Consider the following 25,571-nt stretch of genomic DNA (forward strand, 5'->3'; position numbering starts at 1 on the left):
GCTATTATGGGTCGTTCAAAAACCCAAACCGTCTTTGTGTGTGTCTGCCATCTTCTTATAAATTCTAGCATGAGGGCTGCCTGGCCCGTTCTTCCTTTGCTGTCAATCCTGCGCATCCCTCCTGTGACCTCTCCCGACTTGTTAGCACGAAAGACTACACAGCGTGCGGTCAGATTAAAGATAAATCTTTCAGTTGCTTCATCAAGCGGAAAAGCTAATAGGTCACTGCCACCGAATTTGCGTGTGCCCTCCAAAACGCTTGCCTGTTTGTGTCACGGCTGCTTTATTTGTTTTCTCAACGCAGAGATAAGAGGAGGCGCAAATATTATCAGAGCACCGCCTCTGGCTGTATAAATACAGCGCTGTGTCCAGCGCATGGCAATTTTCTTGCACGCCACATGCCATCCCTGTGACGCAAACGCTGTAGCGTTTTCATTTGCATGGGTTGCGGCTGTCCGCGGCGTTGACGACGGGACGATACTCAGGAGTTTCCATCTAAAAAGCCTTTGCCCCCAGGATGACAAATGTTCAAAGTCCATTTATGCGCCGACTGGCGACTTTTGAGGCAGACGCATCGAGTGGTATGCTCATCTATAATAAGCATCCGCATCGCCTCCCGTTAATGTCGATAAAAGGCTCACTTTCTATCGCCAACAAACCACTGAAGAAGACTCCTCCTAATCTCGGTTGTTTTGTTTTGGTTGTCTACAGGATTGTCATAAACACGTCTGCCAAAAGCCGGCGAGACTTGTGTTGTATTCCCGCCCTCCGCTTGGGGTTAATTAACGCTTGTCATCTCTCTCGGCCTGCGCGGCCAGCACGAGAGATTTCAAAGGTGTCGTACTCATCCCCTTTTATCCTTCAGATCACCGTTAATCCCTTCCCGGCGCTAATGATATGTCATTGCTGCCGACGCGGAAGGCAACAGTGTGTGAACTTACGACAGACAAGGGGAAGTAACTTTGAGGAGTTTGATTTTGTTTGAAAACAAAGTCACCATGACGGTGCGGCGTTGCAATACCGAGTGGCCGAACGCGGCGCTTGGATCGATGGTTGCGCTTGTTTGAACGGAGCCAGAATAGAAGATGAGATTCCAGCTTTGTGCTTCAAAGGGCACAGCGTGGAAAAATGAGATGAGGAGCTTGGTCCCCCCCAAAAAGGGAGCATAAAACAGTGTTGTGTCCAGTTCTACACTGGCCCCTTTGTAGTGAGCCCAGCTTTGACATCAACTGGGTCAAATGGGGGGGGGGGCAGCTGCTGGACCTGACTGTCAATGTCACCCTTGTTAAGCAACTTCATCAATGTCCGTTTCCATTGGTTTGGCTACCTTGTCCCACACGCACCTCCCATCGCTTTTTGTTGACTCCACTGGCTCTTTGCGCTGAATGTTTATTTCAGTGCAGAGGAAATCCATGTGTTAGCTTTCTATTAATACAGCATTTAAATTCAAGGGGAAGTCAAGTCCAAAAAAATCTTCATAATACATTCTATGTGGCTGCACTCGTACAAACATTCGGTTCGGGTTCGTATTGCATTCGTGGAATGAGAATCCACCCGTTTTTAGCGATCCCGGCGGGTGGCCATTTGCAATATTAATCAGAATGTTGTGTTTGGATTTGTTGGCACGTATAGAACAGATTGTTGTAAAGAAATGTTATTTTAAATGTTAAATTAAGTACCTTGCCTAGCTAGTTTAGGGAACCAGACTCATTTTAGCGAATGTACAGCCGCCTCGAAGCGAATTTCTGAGGTGAGGCAAACCTGACCCAACAGGCAGTTGAAAGAAGCAATCAGTGAAGAGTGGAGCTAGGCGAGGAAGTCAAATAGCAAACAGTAGCGTTGGAGGTGAGGTAAAAAGGGGACGATTGGCGGTGTGATAATTGTTATGAAGAGGACGTTGCTAGTGAAGAATATGTTGCAGCAAAAGAACATTTTATTGGTCCCTTTTGAACGGGAGGCTTTTCTTTCAAGAAAGTGGGTGTGGCTTCTTAAGAAAGCCAATTTAATTTCATTTCAAAATCAAAACTCAACTAAACAGATAGGAATTTTCCAAATATATTGCATTCAACACAATTCCATTCTACAATTACTGTATTTAATTTTGTTGACATTTCAAATCAAATGTTTTCTTACACTAATACTTGTTACAATGTTTGGAATACTCGCGTGAAAGTTCTCATTTCATACGAATGGCCTTCTAAAGATAATAATGCTGCATTTTTTATTCAGTTTTTTTTAAGGTGGCTTACGACGCATCGTAGTCAAAACAGAATTGGGTTTTATTGTGACAGTGGAGTTCTGCATGCAAGTAAATCTGCAACCATAAATTATATTTCAATTATTAAGTCAGTCAAAAGTTGACTTCAAAGGAACAAAAACAATTTCAATGTTAGATTTCCCATCGCTGTTGTCATAAGGATTTGGCCCGTTGACACAAAAGCTGGTTTTAATCAAGCGACTCCATTCATTTCTTCACCGGTGTGAAAGAGAAAGAATAATTAGCGCAAAAATCCACCGATTAAAAAAAAAAAAAAGCATCCTTTGAAATGTGCGAGCGGCCGGTCACCAATGGCCAGCCCGTGGCCCTATGAATAATGTCTGGCAGCTGAAATGGGACTTTGTGACTTTAAGATGTCACTTGGGGTGATGTGCTCCATCTATTGTTGATGAGACAAAAGCCCGAGTCAGATTCATAAAGGAGTGGCGGGGAATAACTTGTCATATCCTCATATCAGAGTTGGGAATCCGCGTGGCAGAAACTTCAATAAGCGCCCAACTTCTTTTTGGACATGGGTAAGTGCATGAAATTTAAAAGAAAAAAAAAAAAAGAGTCTCCTTTTCATCTATTTTTTAATTAAAGCCATTTTGGGAGTGTGTGAAGGTACAATAATATCTCTTTTCAAATGTCATTTCTGACCATGTTGTGTTCACACTCTTGCCAGTCTTTCTCTTGCGCATTTTTCCATCGCCGTTGATCTATGACCTGTAGAAAGTCCATATGGATGTTTTCCGCACAATTTCGCTCGTCATAAATCTCTATTTGTTGCAGAGGAAGCTTTTTCAACCATGAAGTGCTTTAGCCTGTCGCTACCCCCGCAAAAGTCATATAGCATTTTTTTTTATTCTTCTCCCCTTGCGAAAGCATATGCACCAATTTGCAGACATTTTTGCAGCTTGCATTGATTAGACGGCGTTAACTAAATGCACAGGCACCCTTTAAAACAGAAGGATCTGTTCCTCGGCACTCCGGCGCAGCTGAAGCGTGGGCGTCAACAGAGGCTGTTCTCAAACGAGGCTACGTGAAGACACTTCAGGGGATGAGAGATTTAAACGGAAAAGAATACATGTATTGTAACCGTCTACAGCAGGGATCAGCAACCTTTTTGAAAGCTGCTGAGTAATACAAAGGTCTAACGCTTGATGTGAAGATACTGATCACGTTAATGATTTTTCACAATGATTAATGAACAGCCGGAGTAAATATGAGAATGAAGTGTAATAGTAAACTTCCTTAAAAGAAGCTATTTGCAGAACAGGCCTGCAGGCTACTCATGTGATCCTTGGTCCTTGGTTTGCAGGTATATCACAAAATTCGGACCGCGTGATTTGGAACGTGAGGCAACCGCTGGCTAACGCTGGGTTATAGGGACTCCATCGTTCAATGTTGCATGCCTTTTTTTTGGGGGGGGGGTCCCATAGGGGTGTTATTAGTTTTTCGGTAGAGGCGACAGAGATAAAATAGATCTTCTGGAGTTGCTGAATAAAGTGCGCCCAGATATATCTCTACAAATGGAGTTGAAAAGATTTGTGAAATCAAGCACAAGTGACACAGAACTTGTTATTCCTTTACTCTGGTTTAGGAGTACCTGGCTGATCCAAAATTTCATAAAAGCTTGAGAGCTCCTGGTCTACAGGCGTGACGATAGCTACTATTTGAAATTCCGCGGTATCCTGCTCGCATCCAACTAAAAGTTGTTTTGTCAAACAATCAAAGGCCTCACTGTGCGATCTAGACGTTGGCAAGCGCTCTGTCCCCGTCCAACCCGACGCCGAGTGCCACGGTGGTGCCAGCGCGAGGCAGGTGGAGGGGGGGGCACCCCTCCCCCCCCCCCCCTCCAAGGTCTTTGTTTGCTTGACATCACCGGCCCTTTGTCTCACGACCCTGACAATAGCCACCTTGTGATTGCCCACAATGAGACGCTCTCTCTCGCCGGCGGAGCCCGTGAAGTCAGCGTTCCGCCGCCGTCGCTCTTTAGGCCGGCGACGCCAGCGAGCGCCACAGAAGGAGGGCCGGAGCAGCTGGCGTACCAGCGTCAAGGCGTCCGCTCGTTGTAGATGAGGCGCAGGGAGTAAAGCGCCTTGCTTTTTTCTCAACTTTGCATTTGGGGATCTCTCCTGCTGTGGAATACAGGAAGAAATCGGCATGTTTCCGGTCAGGCAGCCTTGGCTTTGCAAAGCCTTAGGTGCTTCCCTCCATCCCCTTTCTGTCCGTTAACGCTGCTCGGGCCGCTGACACCCCGCCGCCTTGAAATAAAGCGGCGGCCCGTCCGTGTCGGCCGATGAATTTGCGGGCCGGTCAGGATTCTCCACCCGGGCTTCCATGTGCTGTGTGCTTGCGTGTGCGCTATGTGCCGCCTGCGCGCTCATATATTATGCCCCCTCAGGTTGTTATGATTGCTGTATCCGCTGCTTGGGGGCTGTGCCCTACCCGTCTCTGGTGGCCACCCTGCTGTGCTATGCAGGCATGGCTCTCTTTTGCGGCTGCGGGCACGAAGCCTTGAGCCAGACCCAAGTCCTGACGGAAACTTACTTCACCCGCAACCAGCAAGACTTTGAGCCGGTGGCTTCCTTGTGAGTCCCTCTTCCGGCCTCCCGCTTTCCGTTTGTCTCGGCCTCGCGGCCAACTCACCTTTTCTCCCTCCTTGCGCAGCGTGGAATATTCCCAGTACGTCATTTACGGCCTGGCCTCGTTTTTCTTCCTCTATGGGATCCTGCTGCTGGCCGAAGGCTTCTACACGACGAGCGCCATCAAGCAGACCTTCGGAGAATTCAGGAGCACCCGCTGTGGCCGATGCCTCAGCCTGACGGTGAGCGCACGCGCCGAAATGACCCAAAAATCACATCTTTCCGGTTATTGCGGAATAGAGGTGTAAAAATACAGGCCGAGAACCATTTTTTAGCGGCATTCGGCACATGTAAAACATTTCAAAATAGCGCGGAAGTGCAACACCCATATTCCGCACCTGACCTGACGACTATTGATTTTTTCAATTTATAATTCTTTTCTATTGATGAGGACTAAAAGGAGCAACTAACTTTCCCCCCAAAAATATAGTAATTTTTGATCATTTTAAAAAAAAAGTGCATTTGACGAGAATCCTGATCATTGGCGCACAACTTAAGTGTTTTCAAAGACGGGATAGCTCATCCATGGCACTTAAATGATTATTGCAAATTTTGTTGAAAATAGTTCTTGAAAATAAATGAGATTAATCATGATTCGTTATGGAAAATCTTTGCAATGAATGAGTTTTAAAAAAATGGAATTGTTTGTCAACGCAAAAAAAAGGCAATTAACTGTCAAAAGGGGAACAAGCATTTAATTTGGTTCAATTTGTGACCCGAGTCGCTGTTACGCCCTTTCTGAGCTATAAATGCGAGGTCAAAAACAAGTGAAAAGCAAAGACCGAGGCACGGATGTCATCAGGTGTGGAAAACTTTTGTTTTTACCAGTCCCAAAGGTGAATTATGCTTAAGCGGCGTCATATTGATTACCAAGCAACCCGCTGAGTTTACCATTACCCTATGCTGCGGCTTCCCCCCACAGTTCATCATTGTGACGTATATCTTGGCCTTCATCTGGCTGGTTGTGTTTGCCTTCACCGCTATTCCCGTCTACTTCTTGTTCAACATGGAGCGGACCTGCCACGACGTCAACGTCCTGGCTGAAACAAGCCCCAGCATAAATCAGCATGGCTGGATTTGCATGGACGCCAGGCAATATGGTGCGATGCTCCCGTGATGACTGATTGCTGCAATATTCATGTGATTCTATCTGGCAACAAATTCATCATCGGGGATTATCTAAATGCAAGACATGACATTCCTCCAAACGACTTCATTTCTTTTCTGCTGTTTATTTGAAAAACTGAATGTACGCAAAGGGTGTGTCTGTTTCCAAAGGCATTCGCTAGTCCATCACTTATGTCATGTCCCTCCGTTCAAGGGCTGCTTCCTTGGAACGCCGTCCCGGGCAAGACTTGCGGAATGACCTTGGCATCTATTTGCAAAACCAGCGAAGTGAGTCCATCATTTCCATATTCCATTTTACGCGCCCATAGGTTTCACCACAATGTTCTCAGGATGAATTCTATTTCAATGCTGTCTCGCTGATACAATGCAGCAACTGTCTAAAAAAAGTATAGGTGTGTAAGTGTGAAAAAAGACATACTGGGATAATAAACACCAAGGGTCAGAGTACTTTACTGATTGGAACCCTCTCGGTTCGGAACCGTCATACTCCGGTCCACGATTGGCCGGTGTCCTGCACGTTTTCCGAGCCTGTCTTTGCAACACGCCTTATTCAAGTGCGAGCTCATCAGCGAGCTCTGCGGGAGCTCCATAATGGGCCTGGTTGTTTGAATCAGGTGTGCTGCAAAGAAAGACATGAAGGACGCAGGCCGTCGTGGGCGGCACTGATGCTTTTTGACATAAGAGTGTTTTAGTTCAGTTCAAAAAAGAATGGCGCTGCCCTGGACTAAGCTTTGTTTGTTGTTATTTTTTGCAGTTTCACCTCACCTACGACCTGTATATTGCTGCATTTGCCGGTGCTGGAATCACCCTCTTGGCCTTGGTGAGCACTATGGCGTTTTTTTAACCATTGGCAGGCGCTGCTCATGTCGGTTGGGATCACAATGTTAATTGGTTGAAATTGGATTTTGATATTTTCATTTCCCGTCGCCAAAATAAACGGTGAACATTCCCTTTTGTTTTGTTCGTTGTCGTCCGGTTTTGTCCCACTCGCAAAGGCGAGTTGGGTCTGCCGGTGTGCAGATTGAAATGCTCTGTGATCGCGGGCTGCCCTGCTCTGCCCTCTTCAACCGTACATCCCTTGTTTGCAGATTCTCTTTTTGGTGGCAACCACCTATAACTATGCAGTCTTGAGGTTCCTGAGCAGGAAAGGAGTTCGCTAAGCGCTCGAAGTCTCGCTCCAGTCTTTCGTCTGGGAAACCAGCCCGCCGGTACTGCATTTCTGCTCAGTGCGTCCGCTAACTTTGTTGTGTGAGACCAACCTAGAAAGAGATGAAGATTCCTGCTCTCTCGGATGATTCTCTTGGCTCTCTTGCTTCCTTTCTCATCCGGTGACGTTTAGCGTCAGCGCTGTTGCGATGTGTGACATTTGACCGACTGTAAAGAGCTTCCGCCGCAAAGAGTAACTTGCCTTTGACCGCTTTGTACGATGAATGCAAACGGGTATATGTAAATGAAACAGACGCTGCCTTGGCCTTTTATCGATTGTTTTGAAAGCCAATGTACCAAAGTTTTGTCGCATCCCCTGCTCACTGTCACTCGCATAAATCACTTTGTTTCAACACCACCGTGTGGGGGTGAAACAAAGCCGCATATTCATTACCGCATGCATTAACTTTTGCTTGCCACCCATACCCCTGAATAACACGTGGACCTTCTCCAAACATTCGTGTGTGGCCATTTATAACGGAGTCTTAAAGAATGTAACTTGGGTGAGTTTACTCCAACTATAAAATCTATGTTTTGAATAAAATTGTGTTTAATCAACATGTTTCTGTTATTTCTTCTTCCACTACATACAAGGGCACTCAAGTTTGTAGTGTATACAATTTGGGGGGAAGATTGAATAACATGGTATCAGACTATAGCAGTCTGACACATCAGTAAGTTAAATAAAAAAATAAAATAAAAAAACATTGGCTGGCAACCAGTCCATGGTGTACTGCATCCACTCCCCAAAGACCGCTGGGATAGGCACCAGCAAGCCAGCGACTCTTCTGAGGAAAAGCAGCTATGGAAAATTGATAAATGGATGAATGGATCAATAAAAACCTTTGGTTAAGAGCTTTTCTCAGAATTTTTTGTTTAAGATCAAAATGTGATTAATTCGATCAATTAATCACATATTTCAATGGTTAAACTCAGTCTTTTAATCTCATGACAGAAATGGCTGCGATAATATTTGTACTTTACGTTGCATTGATGATAAACTCCTTGAAGCTTGAAATTTACAGCCGGAAGTTTGCGACCGTTATTTTGAAAAGCTCTTGATCAATTTCCAGGTTAGAAGAAACGCGACCGGAGAACTGGAAATTCTGCCTTCTCTTTACTGCACGTAAGGGGTTTTTCGTCAGCAACAGTCATTTGTGAGTGGGTGCGTTGGACTTGATTTCTTGTTTTTAATTCATACGGTATGAAGAATTTGCCATTTTGGCAGTCAATTGTGAGCTTGACGGGCACTCACTTTCTCCGCAACAGCTGACTGCGAATTTGTTCGCTACTATTCGCTTATATTGCACAATGTACGGAGATTTAATAATTATATGTACATGGACAAGAAGTTGTTTATTGAAGAGAGACAAATGCATTCTTTATCATATGTGCAAAAAAATATAGGCCATGCATTCGAATTCCTAGTCAACGCTTATTTGTAACTTATTTCACTAAAAGTTGGATTAGATTCTAAAATGGTCCTTTAAAACGAAATTTAGATGTGCCCGAGACTCACTAAATAAATAAATAAACAAACAAACGCGGATTTCGTTATCTTGCTGATAGGTGCATGTTCATCGCAGTACTCTAATGCATTAGTTAAACTACATATTTTTAAACCTTTTTTTTTCATTCATTGCTCCACGTGTGTTATAAATTTTGATTATTATTCTGATATTTGGTGTGAGTGCTTATCCTCCAAACATTGCTTGATGCACCATGAGTTCCAATTCTATTTGTTTGTTCAGTTACATTTTCCATTTTGTGCATTTTGTTTCCAGCAACACAGCAAAATAATTGCATGCCACCCAAACACATGAGGCATCATTGGAAGGATCACAGTGTCCTCTTTTAGGCACACCAGACCAGCATGCCTTCAAGGAACCATCTTGACAAAATTGGGAGGAAGAAGAAGAAGAAATGGACGGAAGAGGCGATGGAGCACGCGCTGACTGAGGTCAAGTCGGGAAGGTGCACTGTGCGAAAGGCAGCAAAGGAGTTTGGAGTCCCCAAATCCTCGCTGGGGGACCGGGTGAGTGGACGGGTGACGCCGGGGAGTCGCAGCGGACCCGCTCAGCTCATAACATCATCTGACGAGGAACTGTTGGTGGAGTTCTCCTTACACGTGTCCAAGCACGGATTCCCGCTTACAAAGCAGCAGCTGCTGTCATTTGCCTCTTCCATTTACAAGCGTCAACACAGAAGGGTGGCTTTTTCCAAACTGGGCCAGACCTGGTGGCTCAACTTTAGAAAGCGTCAAGAAAAGAATATTACAATTCAAGCGAAGGAAAGTCTTTCCCGAGCTAGGACGCTCTCTGTCAGCAAGGACTCATTGGACGCTTTTTTTCGGCTCCTGAGCTCTGTGGTGGAAGCTCACGCACTGGGCGACAAGCCCGGGCGCATCTGGAGTTGCGACGAGATGGCTTTCGGGCTGGCTCGGAAGAGGGCGCTTCTCCCCAAAGCTGCCGGACTGGGCGGTTGCGCCGGGTCAATGCCCGGGTCTGGGGACCGCGTCTCGGCTTTGGCTTGCTTCAACGCCGCAGGGAAGGACATCCCCCCGCTGATCGTCTACTCCAAAGCTTACCCGGGAGGCACTTGTTATAAGGCGGGCGGGCCCTCCCGTGCCCTCTACGGCCGCTCTGACTCTGGCCGCGTCACCCCGGACCTGTTCAAGAAGTGGTTTCTGGGACGCTTCCTGACGCACGCTCCCAAAGAGCGGCCGCTGCTGCTGCTTTTCGATGGCCACAAGTCACCCGTGGAGCTGCAAGTGGTGGAGGCGGCCCGGAGGGAAGGCGTCGTCCTGCTGTGCCTGCCGCCTCGGTGCCCCTCTCTGCAGCCGCTGGACGCGGGCCTCTTCCCGCTCATCAAGCGGCGCTTTGCTGCGCTCGCCGGCGACATGCGGGCCAACCATGTCTTTGCGGTCAGCAAGAAAGACTTCTCGAGCGTGTTTGGAGGGGCCTATCAGGTGGCTCAACAGGACGAGGGTATTAGCGTTGTTAAGGAAGCTTTTCAGAAATGCGGCATGTACCCCGTTAGCCGCTTTTCCTTTCACTTGGACCGTTTTACGTCTTCGCACGAGGTGGAGCCTGAACCTGAGGGTCAGTCAGTCAGTTTGAAATAATGTCATGCTTTTTTGAATGAAAAAGATAGAAATTAAAACATTCTCCGATAGATAATAATTGACAGATGACAATATTACTGTATTATCAAAATCAACATGAGTTGGAGCCCTGCATCAGATGATTAGCAGCAAATAGAAGCTGCTATTTGCACTGATTATGTGTATTCCCGATGGCTAGTTTCCCCAGAATGTGTCATGCAAATTACTGTATGTATTTACTCACGTGGGAAGATGTGCCGACATTGCTGCTCTCGTAAACACGAGGGATTAAAAAACACTCACTTGATCCAATATTTTTGCATTGGCATTGTTAAGTCTATGTGTTCTTCAGCTTCCTCGGGTACTGCATTGGAATGCATTTTTACACTGAAAAAAGACTGATTAAATGTTCCCCTCTTTAAAAGTTATATTTAACTTGTCGCACAGTTATTTATTAATAGTTGGATAATATTTCACTCTGAATTGCCTTGTGCTGATCTCCACAGCACAATCACATGGATTTTTTTTTAATGTATCAATTTATATTATGTTGACTCTTTAAGAAATACATTACATGCATTATATTTACATCTGTGATTTGAGTTTTAGCTTGAAGCTAAGAAATGATTTTTTCTCATGTAGAAAACATCTCGCTTCTCTTCATTAGGAGTCCCTGTTATCGTTTTAATTCACCCTCACTTTTTAATCTTGTGTGATGGATCTTCTGGTGATGTGCTTGGCACCAATTAGACCGGTCAGATTCATCATGCTGTCAAAATGAAAGCAATCAGGACTTTGTACTAAAGTGTCAACCCTGCACAGGCAATAACGAGTGAGCTGTCACCCGGTAAGGTTACAGTGTGCCGAGCATTCGGATTGTTCTTCTCCGAGCTTCAAGGTGCAGAAGCGCATCCTAGGCTTTTCTTTTTAAATTCAATTTGTTTTCTGAAATCGTTCTGTTCGGTGTCTTCCTGCATCCTTTCTGGGGTTTACTACCTCTTGCAATAAACATAACAAATCTTTTTCTTTTTTCTTTTTTGCACTTCAGGGCAAGTCTGTTAACACATATACAATTTGTTGAACGCGTTTGTTAAAAGTCAGACAAGTCAATTCTTTGAGTCTAAATATTCTTACTTATATTAAACATGTTGCAGAATATGATTTAGAATAGCTACATTAATAATACATGGTGGTTTTTGTTGTTAATTGTACCGCCACCTTTACGTTCCTAATGTCTGAGAATGCGTCACTATTTTTTTCAGGAAGTGACGCACTGGTTCCGGAAGCTCTTCCTTTCGTCAGAGCAAGCGGATTGTTGTAAGTGTTAGCTACCTTGTTTGTCTTTCTTGATGCTAACCTTTCAAAATCGGGGTTGGTGAATATATGTGTATGTTTTTGTCGTCGTCGTTGTTGGTGTTGCAATTGTGATTATGTGTTGTGAAAGTTGTCCAACATTATGCGCTTCGTAGCTTCTTAGCATGTGTAGCTAACAAACACCCTATAGTTTCCGGTTGTAATAATGGGAATACAGTATAGCCATGAATTAATTATGGCATGGTCCTAATATTTGTTTTCTTCACATATTGTTTAGTTGTGTCGGGGCCTTTTTCAATTGTCGAGTTCTGCTTGACTCTTTCGGTTCCGTACGTTCATGGTTGCGTTCTGTTTATTGTAGTTGCCGCGTCAAGTCGAGCCGTCCACGATGACTACAGCTGCAAGACCAACATTTGAACCGGCCAGAGGAGGGCGAGGAAAGGGGGAAGGTGATTTGAGTGCGTTGTCAAAGCAGTATTCGAGTCGAGATCTTCCAGGTCATACAAAGATCAAGTACAGGTTAGTAGACAAATGCACTCAAGCTTTTTTTTATTGTGCTCTTCTAAAAGTATTAAGCATTTTCTTCACATCTTTTGTCCCGTGTGTTTGTCTGGCAGGCAGCCGACCCAGGATGCCCCCGAGGAGGTGCGTGCCCGTGACTTCCGCAGGGAGCTGGAGGAGAGGGAGCGTGTAGCAGCGCGTGAGAAGACCAGAGAGAGGGGACCCAGAGGTTAGTTTTAAACAACTTTTAGCCTGCATTTTCACAGCTTGCTGTTTCGGGGTTTGTGACAGTACCCCCCAACCTGTATCGAGCCAAGGCGGTTTAAAAAGCAACTTCGTTCTTTATTCCCCAGAGCACACCACATCCTCCTCTTCATCGTCCTCTTCGTCCTCAAAGAGACCCAGACTGGATCAAATTCCAGCAGCCAATCTTGATGCAGATGATCCCCTGACTGAGGTATGTACTTTTGCAGGCAATACTAACCGCATGCTCGATAAGCTGCCTCACTCATGATTGGTCCTTTGTAACCAGGATGATGACGATGACAACTCTGAGGACGATAGCGATGATGATGACACCGCAGCCCTTCTCGCAGAACTGGAGAAGATTAAGAAAGAGCGAGCTGAAGAGCAAGAACGCAGGGTGAACTGTCAATTTGCACAATTTCAATATTCTGGCTTTTGAGGTTACAAAGTATTAGGTGTGTGCCAAAAAAATCGATTCACATAAGAATCTTTTGAATTTTTGATCGAATCGAAAATCGTTTTGAATTGAAAATCGATTCCGAATCGAATCGTGAGACAAAGATTCCCACCCAAGTAAGTATTACTTACTTTTGTAAAATGTGTTTGCTATATTTTCCCCATCTTAGGAGCGGGAGCAAAAAGCAGAAGAGGAGAGGATCCGAATGGAGAATATATTGAGTGGCAATCCCTTGATCAATTTAGCAGGACAGCAGCAGCAGCAGCAACAACAGCAACAGCAGCAGCAACAAACTGCTCAGAATCAGAACTCATTCAAGGTCAAGAGAAGGTAATGCAGACACGCCCCACATTTTTTTCCCAACATTTAATGCTTTATAATTTTTCTCCAGGTGGGACGATGATGTGGTGTTTAAGAACTGCGCAAAAGGAATGGACAAAGCACGCAAGGAGAAACGATTCATTAATGATACTTTGCGCTCTGAATTTCACAAGAAATTTATGGAAAAATATGTGAAGTAAAAAAAAATGCATAATGGTGTTTTTTTTTTTTTTTTAATCTAGTTACTCCGTGTTGCTAGACTGATTTGCCATTCAACTGCTCTCACATGCTTTCTTACACACGTTTCAACAACTTTATTCTTGTACATAAATGTGATCGGCATACTTTCAGTAAAAATTCTAAAACATCCACTCATGCTGTTTGATTTTTTTTTATCACAAACAATGTAATTTCAATGAACACGTAAGTTAGAAACTCGTGTAGACGTATTATTTTTGTCACGAGGCCCACAAGACTGACGAAACCATAACCTCCTAAATGCTAATAGGAAAGCAATAATGTCCCCTAAAAAAAAGGAAATTGTAACTGAGTTGAACAGTTCGTAGGGCATGCAACTGGTGGGATTAGAAATAGGTGATAGCATTTCTGTTGTGTGAGAATTAACGTTTTGTCATTGTCCGTTTTAGCACATAAGGCTAGAGACAGACCTTTGAAATAATCTTTAAAAGAACGCTGGATTTCTGTCGTTTTTACGTAGGCCAAGAGGAGGCGCTGCAGAGCTATTTCCCAAAGCGAACGAGACTGCTGGGAAAACATGGCGGCTTCCTATTGCTCGGGCTTTAATGCCGTATTCTAGTAGGGAATTAAATAGCCTTCTAGCAACATTGGACTCCCTGGTTTTTAAACATCGGCGAAAGAAGACCGAATAACATGGAGAAAAGTGAGAGTATCGACAGTTTGGGCTCAAAGCGATCCTCTTCTCGACATGCGAGTGTTGATTCATTGTCCAGGTAGCAGCGTTTGACAAGCTAGCTAAAAGTTTTGAAACGAATAAAAACAATGTTTTGATGTTAATTCTATATGACGAGTTTGCGCGTGCTCGTTAAATACGCGAAGCATTTAGAGCTCAGTCCTATGTTTCGCGATAAATGAAATGGCAGTTGGATTTGAGCGTTTCCGTTTCCCCGGGTAGGCTTGTCAAATAACACCATCATTGGACTAAAGTTGTAGCGTGCAGTTTAAAATGCACATCTATTCATGAGAGTGTGTAGCAGATAGCGGCCAGGCCGACGCCCACACGACCGATGTTGTTGATGTTGTTGATGTTGTCGTTCTCATTTAAAGGTGAGACGATTTAGGGGCGTTGAAGTCACTGATAAGCACCAGCTAGCCTTTGATTTCGGCCGTGGAAGAATACTTCCATTATATAGCAAAACCTAATCCATCCCTAGCACTTGCGATCTGGAGAGAAAGCAATAGAGCTTGTCATTGGGTTAGTTTGCATATTGACTGGAAAAGCACAACTTGATGTCAATTACTGTGATTTCTGAGAACCTTGCTGAAACTTGATTGAAGTTGTAAGCCAGTGAAAGAATTTGCCAGCTAAGTCTTAGCTTCACAAAGGCTGCAAGGTAAATAAAGCATTCTCTCTCAACAGCTCTGAGCGTTCGGTGAAGCCGTCCTCTGCCATGACTGAGACGCCCACCTCGGCAGAGTTTTCCCCAGAAAGCAGGGTTCGTATGGGACAGACTAGAGTTAATTCTAGACATCCTCATAAGCCTCAAATCAACTCGTGACTAACATGCAACTATTTTATATTTGTAGGCCAAGCCCAAAACCCATGCAAAGGTAGAAGCTCTGAAATCTCCTTATAGAATAATTTAAACTGGTCTTCTTCACCCTGTCTTTTGTCTTTAGCAGCTTTTTAGAGATTCTGATAAAGAGGAACCACAGTTACTTCCCAATGAAGTTGTGCAGGATATGGGTATGCATGTTTATTCCTCGCTTACATGGTGTTCAGCTCATAAGTGGTTTAGCTATGGTTCAATTTTACAGCTCAAGATGTCACCTATTTCTGTCCCTTCACCGGAGCGCTGCGAGGAACTGTGACTGTTAGCAACTATCGACTCTTCTTCAAATGCATGGACAGGGTACCATTTTACATTCATCTTTTCCCACATACAAGCTGTAGACAAAATAATTTTAGTGTCAACTCTTAGGAGCCCTCTTTTGTGCTGGATCTACCTCTGGGGGTTGTAAGTCGCGTGGAGAAGATTGGCAGTGCGTCAAGCCGCGGTGATGTGTCCTACGGCCTCGTCTGCAAGGTGAGTCAGCGCAAACATTGTGATATCACTTGAGGTGCCACACAAAGATGTTTTGGTGTGCTGTTTTGTCGCAAAAAGAAATTCTATATATGCTCGCTTTATTGCTTTGAAAGAAAGGTAACCCATCACAATCTAATGAAATCCAAAACAAGAGCTTCAGCAAATAATAATGCACAATTCAGACTTGAGTGGTATTCATTTAGTAAGTTTTATTGCCTTGAGTGCAATGGGAAGTTAGAGGTCAGAAAAGCTTCTCTTATTTGATTCCATTATTTAGAGGAGCACGATTGTAGAAAGGGCTCTCACGCCGTGATGGACTTTGATGTAGATGTATGCTGTTGAGTCTTGTGTGTGACGGTGACCTTATTGCGCTACACAGGATATGCGCAATCTACGATTTGCGCACAAACAAATGGACGACACCCTCAAGAAGTCCATTTTTGAAGTGTTGATGAAATTTGCGTTTCCTGTCTCCAACGGATTGGTGAGTGACGCATCAAGTGTGCTCGTGTCCCTTGAAGCCACCTGCCACCCTCCAACTAATACATTTCCTCCTACTCCCCGCAGCAAATATTTGCTTTTGAATATGGACAAGTGTTTCCTGAGAATGGATGGAAGGTGTATGATGCGGTCTCTGAATACAAAAGACAGGTATTTCATTAAAAGTACAGCTCGACGCGCCATGAGGTTCGGAACAGTACATAAGTGGTGGTTTGGCTTTTTACAGCCGTCTGTGTGTGGGAATGTTTCAGCTGTAGCAAAGTACAACATAGCAGTGTGATGTACATATGAAGAACATTTTTTTTTTAATTCTCTTGTTGGTATTTGGCTATTAGAATGAGAAAGACTATCAGATTTTCTCCAATCAAGAAAATAGTATTGTCTAAGTCTGATTTAGATGACCATACTTTTGTGGCTGTTACTTACATCAATTGAAAACAGATATTGTAAAACTCACTGAAACTGCTTTCGTAAATGGTCAAATAGACCAAAATAATGTTTGGATACGTTTGTCACAAAGGGCATTCCCAATGAAAGTTGGAGGATTACAAAAGTGAATGATCACTACGAACTGTGCGACACCTATCCGTCCACCTTGGCAGTTCCGGTCAACATTCCAGATGAGGAGCTAAAGAAAGTAGCAGCATTCCGGGCAAAGGGAAGAATACCTGTGAGTCAATCTTCTCTTTCAGCTTCCATTAGCGTTGTCATATTTTTCCTTGTACCTGGTGTCAAATTTTTCAAGGTGAAAAAAAAAAATTGAGGAAAGACCCTCAACAATTGTTTTAAATGTAGATACGTCGCGTTATTGTGGCAGGTTCAAAAGATTAATATACAGCAACAAGAAATGTGGCTTCAGTTATTTATCTTTACAGTTGTAACCATTCCCTTGGCTGTATTTGAGCTGAGTACAGCATCTGCATCCGTTCTTTGAATAGGTGCTGTCCTGGATCCATCCGGAGAGCCAGGCAACAGTGACGCGTTGCAGCCAGCCCATGGTCGGGGTGAACGGCAAACGGAGCAAAGAGGATGAAAAGTACCTGCAGGCGATCATGGACGCCAACGCCCAATCACATAAACTCTTCATTTTTGATGCTCGACCCAGTGTTAACGCCGCCGCCAACAAGGTTGGTCAAAGAACAAACGTAGCGATTGCCACGTAGACGTGAAGGTCCAAACGAAGGGTCAGTCTCTAGACAATCGCCTTGTTTGTTTTGAAACTCAGATGAAAGGTGGGGGCTACGAAAGCGAGGATGCTTATCAAAACGCCGAGTTGGTATTCTTGGATATTCACAACATCCACGTCATGAGAGAGTCGCTCCGCAAGCTAAAGGATATTGTCTACCCCAACATTGAGGATTCCCGTTGGCTTTCAAATCTGGAGTCCACTCACTGGCTGGAGCACATCAAGGTCAGCCAAATGATGTGCTGCTGCCAACTGCTTCAGTTATGCAAATATGTCAAACTACCTGCAACCAAAATCATTGTTTGTGCAAAGGTTAACGGTCACATTTCATGTAGAGGATATGCTAGCATACCTATTATATCAAGCTAAAAAAAAAAAAAAAAAACATAGTGCAGCATATCGTTTACAAAATAGTTCTTTACCTACATTGCTGGAGTGCAAAAATCATTTTAGTTGGTTGAACGTTAGTCTGGTGGCCTTTGGCAGTTGATCCTGGCCGGAGCGCTGCGCATCGCCGACAAGGTGGAGTCCGGCAAGACGTCCGCGGTGGTGCACTGCAGCGACGGCTGGGACCGCACGGCGCAGCTAACCTCGCTGGCAATGCTCATGCTGGACGGTTATTACCGGACCATTCGTGGATTCCAGGTGCTGCTGGAGAAAGAATGGCTGAGCTTCGGCCACCGTTTCCAGCTGGTGAGCTCTCTGTCGCCTCGGTCTCCCATCAGACGGCGAGCGCTCTCTGGAAATCCCCGTCTCTTGTCTTTCAGCGCATCGGTCACGGCGATAAAAACCACACGGATGCAGATCGCTCGCCTGTTTTTATTCAATTTGTCGACTGCGTGTGGCAGTTGACTCGCCAGGTGAACGGATATTTAGAGCACATCTTCAAAGAACTGACTCACAAATAACACGGCGACTATTTGCGTCAGTTTCCTGCAGCTTTCGAGTATAACGAGTTCTTCCTGGTGACCATCTTGGACCATCTGTACAGCTGCTTGTTTGGGACGTTCTTGTGTAACAGCGAACAGCAGCGGTTGAAGGAAGTATGTGCATTGGAATTTTTTGCGCAGTATACCCTAAGACCAAAGCCTGTATGTTCACTGGGACAAATAAATGTATCGCTTGTATTTGATTATACAGAGTGCAAGTAGTTTAACCACCACTGCTTTTGTGATGCTTGAACTCATAAATCTCTGCTTTGCAGGAGATTCCAAAGAGGACCGTGTCCCTGTGGTCGTACATTAACAGTCAATTGGAGGAGTTCACCAATCCTTTGTATGTAAACTTCTCCAATCACGTGCTGTTCCCTGTCGTCAGTTTACGCCACTTGGAGCTCTGGGTGGGCTACTACATACGTTGGAACCCTCGGATGAGGCCTCAGGTAAAAGTTACTGGCTTTATTCAGCCCCCCCCCAAAAAAGCCTTCTATACGTCACCCGTTTATTCCAGGAACCTGTTCATCAGCGCCACAAAGAACTTTTAGCCAAGCGTGCTGAGCTGCAGAAGAGAGTGGACGAGCTGCAGCGAGAGGTGACCAATCGCTCTGCGTCCTCTTCCTCGGAAAGGGCGGGTTCGCCAACCCGTTCCATCACTCCAGTGCAGACCTTTGTTTGAATGCGTGCCACCTATTGCGCCACCTTCTTGCCTAAACTCCCATAAACATCTTAATCTTCTAATAATCGGGCAGTCTGCATGCTTTCGACAGGTGTAAGAATAATTGTTGTTGGTAATGTTTTTGGTTTTTTTTCATTCCCTGTTTTTAGTTTGTGGACAATTATTTTTTTTGGTCTATTACATTTATGCTATTTAAGGCATTCCTGTCAGTTGATTTTGTCAACATTATTTATTATTGTGTAATTTAGACCTATTTTCAGTTTCAGACAATGTCTGGTTATTCCCAGGCAACACACAACAGAGGCCATTCACACTAGTTATGCTCACAATTGTAATGTGGGACAATTTTCTCTTTATAGGTTTTTCGAATTGCTGCCAGTACCCATTATAATATTTAAAACAATATAGCGCTAACTGCCAATATACACAATAATATTCAGCATAATGCATAGTACAGCTAATTTGTGCAAACATCCAGTTAAGTAACCTGAAAGATTATGTGCCTTGTCCAGAAAAGGTAAAACTATCAATTATGTACTAGTGTGACTGCATAACACGAGGAAACCAGTATTATTTTGCTGTGTTTGTAGTAATACAAAGGACAACTGTGCAAATAATCTCAGGTTTGATGCTTGATGTTCTGCCTTTCTCCCATTATAAATTGCAAAATAGTACCTGACCCAGATAAGATTTTATTTAGACCATTTGAGGCATTACTTTCCCTTTTACACTTTTAACAGATTTTATGTTTTGTATTATGTAGCAACGTTTTGAAGGGGTTGTAGTTAGCTGCAATTATGTAAAGTACTTTAAGTACATTAAACTTCTTACATGGAATTTTCACTAACTGTTACTTGCATTAAAAAAAAAAAAACAATTTAACAAATGCTTATTCTGTCCTGTTTTTGTGCAATCGCTTTTGATTGTGCTGGTACAAGATTTGAGGTACAAAGTGCTAGTGCAGAGATGAGTACTTACAGAGCCAGCCGCCACCCAAAATTAATAAAACCAGTTGGATTTTGAGAGATTTATTTCACGTTCTACAAACGCCGCATAATACAATCTTTCGACGCGCGCACGTTCGGGGTGTAAAGTGTCTATTCTTTTTTTAATTATTATTTATTACAATAATCAATTCGTAGCGCTATCAAAAGGTTATGAGAACGTTGTGATTGTTTTTTTTTTATTTGCTAAATGAGGAAACTTAGAAATTGCGGAGTCACAAAATTCTGGAATGTGATAGGCTGTGATTTTTTGAAAGTGAATCCCGCAGACGTCCTATAGGTCGCCCTTCCTGTCTTGTGTGACGTCACTAACCACATCCGCTGACATGCGGGGGATAGCTTTCGATACGAAGAGAGGAGAACAGGAAAAAGCCTTCGCGAGAAGACTGTAAACTTATCACGATTTCCGGATTCTTTTAAAAATCTTCGCCCTTTTCTCAAAGCGAATAATTAATCGAGTCAGAGGCGGCTGGTCACGTGACGGTCGAGCGGTAGCAGGTCACGTTTAAGGAGTTTATTGTTCTTGGGCTCCTTGACGGCTTCCTCTCGTACACTGTTTAGCTTTGCTAGTTAGCATTAGCTCGGCTATGTGTCGTTGCCGTCACATTGTGCGCCTATTCTTAAATTTCACTTGGCCAGCGCCGCTTTAGAAAATAGCGCCCTTAATCCGGCCACTTTAAGCGCTGGACTGCGTTGGCTCGTTTAGCTTGCCCACAAAACAGTCGGAACGAGAATGGCAACGACGGCTCTGTACGCGTGTACAAAGTGTAACCAGCGGTACCCGTTCGAGGAGCTGTCGCAAGGCCAGCAGCTGTGCAAGGTTTGGACCAGTCCGTCTCCTTCCTTCCTTCATCCTGACGACAGTCTGCAGGGGAAAAAAAGCCTGCAGGAAAAGACCGGTTGTTACCGCGTTACGTGCCATCGCCCTGGCCTCGCGATCTGTTTGCAAACAATAAAACGCCCGGGCCGACATGCAACAATTCATAACGTTCATTTTTATTTCTGCCATGCACTATAGATTATTTTTAGTAATTAACGTTTTAGTTCACACCGAGTCAGAACATTTGGAAGTCAAATTTCTCACTGCACATGAATAACAATGTAAAATGCGCGTTTCTCCTCTTAAACAAAACAGAAAAGGCTATTCAGTACCTCCACTATTCCACGTTCTACCAGTTTAATACGTACTCAAATCACCCTTTATTGTATATCAGAAATTAATTATCTTATGCAAAGAACTTGCAAAGAATGTTTTCATGTTAGACATCAATGTGCACCACTTTTTATAAGTCTGCTGTTTTCGATTGACTTACATCATTGCTTATTTTTTCCTCCCTCTTCACGTGTAGAGCAAGACTTGGAAAAAAAAAACTCGATGCTCATCAGGCGAAATGGCAGCGTGTAAATAAAATTTGGACTTGAATCCCTTTGCACGTCACTTTTTGTATATTTGAATAAAAATCGCAATCCATCTTTGTCCGTCACACGAAATCACAACAACATCAAATTACATTTACTGTTATAACATGACCAAACACAGAGTTATGACAGGAAGTCTATTGCCTTCCCCACAGAATTATTTTCTGTAATGCCACATTTACTCATCATTTCGACAATGGCTTGTGGCTGTCGTACTTCCAGCATCAGAGCCTGTGGAAATATTTGACTTTCTCTGTCTACAGGAGTGTCGCATCGCACACCCGATAGTGAAGTGCACCTACTGCCGATCAGAGTTTCAGCAGGAAAGGTGAGGCAGAGATTCCAAGGCTACTATTGGCTACTATTTCTCCCTAGGTTTGTTTCATCTGTGTTTGTGTTTGACAGTAAAACCAATACTATCTGCAAGAAATGTGCCCAGAACGTCAAACAATTTGGAACTGTGAGTTGTAACCTTGCGAATGCACCTTATGCATTATGTAATTCCGAAGTCTGTTTTTTTTTTTGTGACGGTTTCCATCATTTTTGTGTTGACAGCCCAAACCCTGTCAGTACTGTAACATCATCGCAGCGTTTATCGGGACAAAGTGCCAACGATGTACAAACTCAGAAAAGAAGTATGGGCCACCTCAAACTTGCGAGCAGTGCAAACAGCAGTGTGCCTTTGATCGTAAGGAGGAGGGCAGGAGAAAGGTAAAGTGCTAAAAGCATGCACCGTACTAAATGTTGACTAAGTCCGTCTTGTCCCCCCAGGTGGACGGAAAGCTGCTCTGCTGGCTCTGCACGCTGTCCTACCGTCGTGTTCTGCAGAAAACCAAGGAGCAGAGAAAAGGCTTCGGTTCCTCTAACTCCGCGTCCCTGAACGAGAAAGACCAACATTCCAGGCAGCAGCAGCACCACCACCACCATCACCAACAAAGACACAGTAGCTCTCACAAGTACCTTGACGCAAGCAGCTATTGTTGATTTCTCTTTGCCCATGCACCTAAGTCCATGTGTCTTTGGCAGACTGAGTGGGAGTTTGAGTCCTGAGCAGGAGCAAGGATTGTGGAAGCAGAGGTAAAGATGCCAATCGAGTAGCAAATAGGACCGGCCGAGCAACGCAGTGCATTCCGTTCGTTCGTCATTTTAAAAAGCCGACGTTTGAAAATTGAGCTGAATTGCGGCATCGAGACTTTGCAAAAGTGGAACAATGCTCGGTGTGTGTAAGGCAAGAAACGTTTACGATAGCCACTAACCGCTTTGTGTGGCATTGGCAGGAATAGTCCACTTCGCCTTTTCTGGCAGTACAAAGTTCATAGTTTGTCTTTTGAAAACACATTTTTCCACTTGCTGTCATCTGAAAATGGCATAACTTGCCCAAGGCTTAGGTAACGACAAATCAATCGCAGTTCATATCAACGTAAAGACCAACGGGTAAGCCAGATTGTTAGTTAGGTGATGTCATTTTCATCAAGGCGAAAAATGTGATCGTATTAATTGTACGTGATCATTTCACAGGGTTTGTATCGCGTAAAATAGTTCGTGATATTAATTGTTAGCTAATGATGCCAAGAATGGCAAAATTAACGTATTATCCCTTTAAGCAAGTTATACACAAACTATGACAAGTTTGCTTCCAACTGATTTAAGTCAGTGTTAATAGTTTTTGTCTGGATATTTTGAACTGGATTTAAAATAAAAATCATACCTTTGAATTGTACTATGATTTTGCATTTATATTGATCTTTTGCCTTTTCTGCAGCCATAAATCGTCATCAATCCAAAAAGAGACTCCAAAGAAGAAACCCAAACTGGAGATGAAGCCATCAAACGGTGACAGGTACGATCACCACTTTGGCAAAATGTCTTTGCGGTCCTGACGGTCGCTCTTGCTCCCCCTTAATAAACAGCAGTTCCATCACCCAGTCCATGGATTCGGGAGGAACGGACAACTTTGTTCTTATCAGCCAACTGAAAGAAGAGGTGATGTCGCTCAAGAGACTGCTACAGCAGAGGGATCAGACCATACTGGACAAGGAACGAAAGGTCGATCTCGGGCGCCGTGCCTCCCTCTTTCCCCCGCTCGGCGAGACGTTCCCGGTACCGACTGTCCGTTCTGTTTCAGCTCACGGAGCTGAAAGCCGACTTCCAGTACCAGGAGTCCAACATGAGAGTCAAAATGAACCAAATGGAGAAGGCGCACAAGGAGTCCATGGAGCAGCAGCAGGTAAAACTGGCTTGTCGCTGCAAATGAGCTTTGGGCTAGAAAAGAGCTACATGCCAAACTATGTCTAGATTAGAAAACCGGTGTCCAGCGGTTCGCAAATGGGGGTAACGTCATTTTAAAATGTTTCAAAAGTAGCGTCCACTAGGGATTAAATCGAATTTTAATAGCGATCGGGATACTGGCTGCCCCGATTAATTGATAGGTAATACCTCCTTTAGTCTAAATATATTTCACAGGGCAAATACATTGGCGAAAAGTGGTGAACCGCTGTGTTGTTTGTTTCTAAAATGGGGCTGTAGACAAAAAACAAATTGATTAAATGAATGACTGATGCTCCAACTCACCCCTGATTGTGGTCACGCGTTGAAATAGAAGATATATCGGAGGCAGGCCTTGAAAAAGTTTGGGCTTTTTTCCTTCTAGTTCATTTATGAATGGCCGCTATTGGAGGACATAGCCCAACTTGTGGCGCTTGCCGCCTGCGGCGTGCATACGTTGACATCCGTGTCATAAAGGGTGCCTGTCACTGTCACAAAGCAAAACAAGCATCCAGGAAGTTGACTACAGAACAACTGTTCTTTTTTTTTTACCAAACTCTGAGGTTATGGAACATTTAGTATGTTTTACCTGGTATATATGCACTTGGATGAATTTCATTTTATTTATTTATTTTTTAACGGTACCCGCCATTGACCGCTATTTTAGCAGCCTGGAAGCGAATGCGTTCAAGGTCATTTCTCAAACAAGGCTCAAACTGAGCTTCCGCTAGGCATGTGAGGAATTGTCTAATGTTGTCAGAACATTTAATTCTTAAAATTTCCTCAGGCCAAGAACAGAGAGCTGATGAAGCAAGTGGCCGCACTATCAAAAGGAAAAAAAATTGATCGGACAGGAAGTTCACTGCTGTTGCCATAGCAATTTGGCCACACGCAGCGACATTGTTTTGCCGCCGTTTCCCGAGTCTCCCTTGGCCTCTCCTCTTCGCCGGCGTCAAGCGCTGCTACGGTGCTCCATCCACAACCCGTGTCATCCATATTTGGGAACAGAACAAACGCCAACATATTTTCAGACATTTTTGGTTGACCTTTTATTCTAATGGACTGTCGAAAGCAACTTTGGATGTGGGATGCGGCCTTCGTTTATCAGCGCTGCCGGGTGAAACAAATCCGCCGGATTTTTTCAATGGGTGCTACGCACTATTTTTTTTTTGTATTTATTCAGTTGTATTTTTTACCCCCTTTATTTTCTCACACTACAAGAATATCTCACATTTTGGGGGTTTTCTTCAAGAGCTATCACTTGTATTTTTCTAAATGATCGCGGAGGACGTGTTCTCCCAAACTTTACTTTGTATGCAAACATAAGGAGCGCGACGACTGAGCTGCTGCGAGACAACAACAATCGGTGGACGTGGTCAAACTCCTCCTTTTTTTTACAGTGCGACAGCCAAATGTGCTTTGCTGTCTAACTTCAGTGGAACGATTGTAATTCTGCATGATTTTACCATTGGGACTTTAATTGCCCTTTTTACATTTTGTCTTTTAACGGAATACTTTTAAATGTATTTACATTGGGATCGGCCGTCATATATTTAAACTCTTGCTTGTATCCGTTTTAGTGAGTACAGTATGTGTATGGTGAGGCCAGTTTTAATGATCATTGATAGAGAGAGGTTGCTCCCTTGGGCTGGTTTCATACTGAGCTGTCAAAAAAAACACTTTTGTATTATTTTGTTCCCACAAACCACGTGTTTAAAACAAACAAAAAAAACTATTAAAATAGGCTAAACTGCCTACTTTGTTTTATTGTTGGTAGATTTATTCAAAACTGTCAGGGACGATTTTAAAATTAGAGCGCAAATAAAATGTCTAAATTGCTTTCTTTGCCTCTCATGATAATCAATACAGTCCAGCAGACAACCTATTTTTCCCATGATAAAATGGTCAGTTGTGTGCTAAATTTAAAAAATCAGCGTCATGGTTTCTCATCACTTGTCCTAATAAGGAAGACAGGCAGTGCTGATCTGGGCCTCTTCCACCGATTATGTATTCTATAAGGAACCATACCACTGATATTGCAGAAAATGAACAAATATATTCATGGTATTAAATAGATTTTTTTTTTTTTAACATATCAACCACCACTCCTGGTGTG

The 25,571-nt window shown here is 43.8% G+C and overlaps 5 protein-coding genes across 10 annotated transcripts; all 5 read left to right on the top strand.

Annotated features, from left to right (window-relative positions):
* Window positions 1-2,627: 2,627 nt before the first annotated feature.
* plp1b (proteolipid protein 1b) lies at window positions 2,628-7,797 on the top strand. Of its 2 annotated transcripts, none has more exons than XM_088441298.1 (7): window positions 2,628-2,793; window positions 4,665-4,851; window positions 4,931-5,087; window positions 5,828-6,005; window positions 6,227-6,300; window positions 6,788-6,853; window positions 7,122-7,797. In XM_088441298.1, exons 1-7 carry the CDS (start codon window positions 2,790-2,792, stop codon window positions 7,191-7,193), a joined length of 738 nt encoding a protein of 245 aa, XP_088297424.1. In that variant the 5' UTR covers window positions 2,628-2,789; the 3' UTR covers window positions 7,194-7,797. The 2 variants fall into 2 exon arrangements, with proteins under 2 accessions (XP_088297424.1, XP_088297423.1); XM_088441297.1 differs by lacking the exon at window positions 2,628-2,793 and adding an exon at window positions 4,174-4,463.
* A 520-nt stretch (window positions 7,798-8,317) lies between these two features.
* Window positions 8,318-11,404, top strand: LOC148408688 (uncharacterized). 3 transcript variants are annotated; one of them, XM_088441199.1, is made up of 2 exons: window positions 8,318-8,396; window positions 9,024-11,404. In XM_088441199.1, the coding sequence occupies exon 2, from the start codon at window positions 9,113-9,115 to the stop codon at window positions 10,361-10,363; it is 1,251 nt and encodes a 416-aa protein (XP_088297325.1). In that variant the 5' UTR covers window positions 8,318-8,396; window positions 9,024-9,112; the 3' UTR covers window positions 10,364-11,404. The 3 variants fall into 3 exon arrangements, with proteins under 3 accessions (XP_088297325.1, XP_088297324.1, XP_088297323.1); XM_088441198.1 differs by having other exon boundaries at window positions 8,318-8,365; XM_088441197.1 differs by having other exon boundaries at window positions 8,323-8,404.
* A 131-nt stretch (window positions 11,405-11,535) lies between these two features.
* cwc15 (CWC15 spliceosome associated protein) lies at window positions 11,536-13,552 on the top strand. 2 transcript variants are annotated; one of them, XM_088440266.1, is made up of 7 exons: window positions 11,536-11,659; window positions 12,018-12,175; window positions 12,274-12,386; window positions 12,511-12,614; window positions 12,690-12,800; window positions 13,030-13,190; window positions 13,252-13,552. In XM_088440266.1, the coding sequence occupies exons 2-7, from the start codon at window positions 12,045-12,047 to the stop codon at window positions 13,379-13,381; spliced, it is 750 nt and encodes a 249-aa protein (XP_088296392.1). In that variant the 5' UTR covers window positions 11,536-11,659; window positions 12,018-12,044; the 3' UTR covers window positions 13,382-13,552. The 2 variants fall into 2 exon arrangements, with proteins under 2 accessions (XP_088296392.1, XP_088296393.1); XM_088440267.1 differs by lacking the exon at window positions 11,536-11,659 and adding an exon at window positions 11,695-11,713.
* A 360-nt stretch (window positions 13,553-13,912) lies between these two features.
* On the top strand, window positions 13,913-19,604 carry mtmr2 (myotubularin related protein 2). Of its 2 annotated transcripts, none has more exons than XM_088440263.1 (16): window positions 13,913-14,152; window positions 14,800-14,875; window positions 14,967-14,990; window positions 15,063-15,126; window positions 15,198-15,292; window positions 15,362-15,466; window positions 15,846-15,950; window positions 16,034-16,117; window positions 16,488-16,637; window positions 16,906-17,094; window positions 17,193-17,378; window positions 17,640-17,846; window positions 17,921-18,013; window positions 18,083-18,196; window positions 18,358-18,534; window positions 18,603-19,604. In XM_088440263.1, exons 1-16 carry the CDS (start codon window positions 14,073-14,075, stop codon window positions 18,765-18,767), a joined length of 1,914 nt encoding a protein of 637 aa, XP_088296389.1. In that variant the 5' UTR covers window positions 13,913-14,072; the 3' UTR covers window positions 18,768-19,604. The 2 variants fall into 2 exon arrangements, with proteins under 2 accessions (XP_088296389.1, XP_088296388.1); XM_088440262.1 differs by having other exon boundaries at window positions 13,914-14,152; window positions 15,060-15,126.
* Window positions 19,605-20,105: 501 nt separating this feature from the next.
* Window positions 20,106-25,294, top strand: fam76b (family with sequence similarity 76 member B). The gene is made up of 10 exons (XM_088440264.1): window positions 20,106-20,591; window positions 21,454-21,518; window positions 21,596-21,650; window positions 21,746-21,901; window positions 21,962-22,146; window positions 22,217-22,267; window positions 22,953-23,030; window positions 23,101-23,236; window positions 23,316-23,417; window positions 24,243-25,294. The coding sequence occupies exons 1-10, from the start codon at window positions 20,505-20,507 to the stop codon at window positions 24,330-24,332; spliced, it is 1,005 nt and encodes a 334-aa protein (XP_088296390.1). The 5' UTR covers window positions 20,106-20,504; the 3' UTR covers window positions 24,333-25,294.
* The last annotated feature ends 277 nt before the right edge of the window (window positions 25,295-25,571 follow it).

Source organism: Hippichthys cyanospilos, chromosome 18 (genome assembly GCF_059441005.1).
Source record: "Hippichthys cyanospilos isolate Australia breed blue-spotted pipefish chromosome 18, RoL_Hcya_1.0, whole genome shotgun sequence".
Taxonomy (NCBI): domain Eukaryota; kingdom Metazoa; phylum Chordata; class Actinopteri; order Syngnathiformes; family Syngnathidae; genus Hippichthys; species Hippichthys cyanospilos.

Coding starts and splice junctions, on each gene's coding strand:
- cwc15 (XM_088440266.1), top strand. CDS start 12,045: ATGACTACAGCTGCAAGACCAACATTTGAACCGGCCAGAGGAGGGCGA. Junction 12,387..12,510: donor CAGAGAGAGGGGACCCAGAG/GTTAGTTTTAAA, acceptor TTTATTCCCCAG/AGCACACCACATCCTCCTCT. Junction 13,191..13,251: donor TCATTCAAGGTCAAGAGAAG/GTAATGCAGACA, acceptor ATTTTTCTCCAG/GTGGGACGATGATGTGGTGT.
- LOC148408688 (XM_088441199.1), top strand. CDS start 9,113: ATGCCTTCAAGGAACCATCTTGACAAAATTGGGAGGAAGAAGAAGAAG.
- fam76b (XM_088440264.1), top strand. CDS start 20,505: ATGGCAACGACGGCTCTGTACGCGTGTACAAAGTGTAACCAGCGGTAC. Junction 20,592..21,453: donor AAGGCCAGCAGCTGTGCAAG/GTTTGGACCAGT, acceptor CTCTGTCTACAG/GAGTGTCGCATCGCACACCC. Junction 21,519..21,595: donor TCAGAGTTTCAGCAGGAAAG/GTGAGGCAGAGA, acceptor TGTGTTTGACAG/TAAAACCAATACTATCTGCA.
- plp1b (XM_088441297.1), top strand. CDS start 4,424: ATGTTTCCGGTCAGGCAGCCTTGGCTTTGCAAAGCCTTAG. Junction 4,852..4,930: donor TTTGAGCCGGTGGCTTCCTT/GTGAGTCCCTCT, acceptor CTCCTTGCGCAG/CGTGGAATATTCCCAGTACG. Junction 6,854..7,121: donor GAATCACCCTCTTGGCCTTG/GTGAGCACTATG, acceptor CCTTGTTTGCAG/ATTCTCTTTTTGGTGGCAAC.
- mtmr2 (XM_088440262.1), top strand. CDS start 14,073: ATGGAGAAAAGTGAGAGTATCGACAGTTTGGGCTCAAAGCGATCCTCT. Junction 15,951..16,033: donor TTCCTGTCTCCAACGGATTG/GTGAGTGACGCA, acceptor TACTCCCCGCAG/CAAATATTTGCTTTTGAATA. Junction 18,014..18,082: donor TGTGGCAGTTGACTCGCCAG/GTGAACGGATAT, acceptor TATTTGCGTCAG/TTTCCTGCAGCTTTCGAGTA.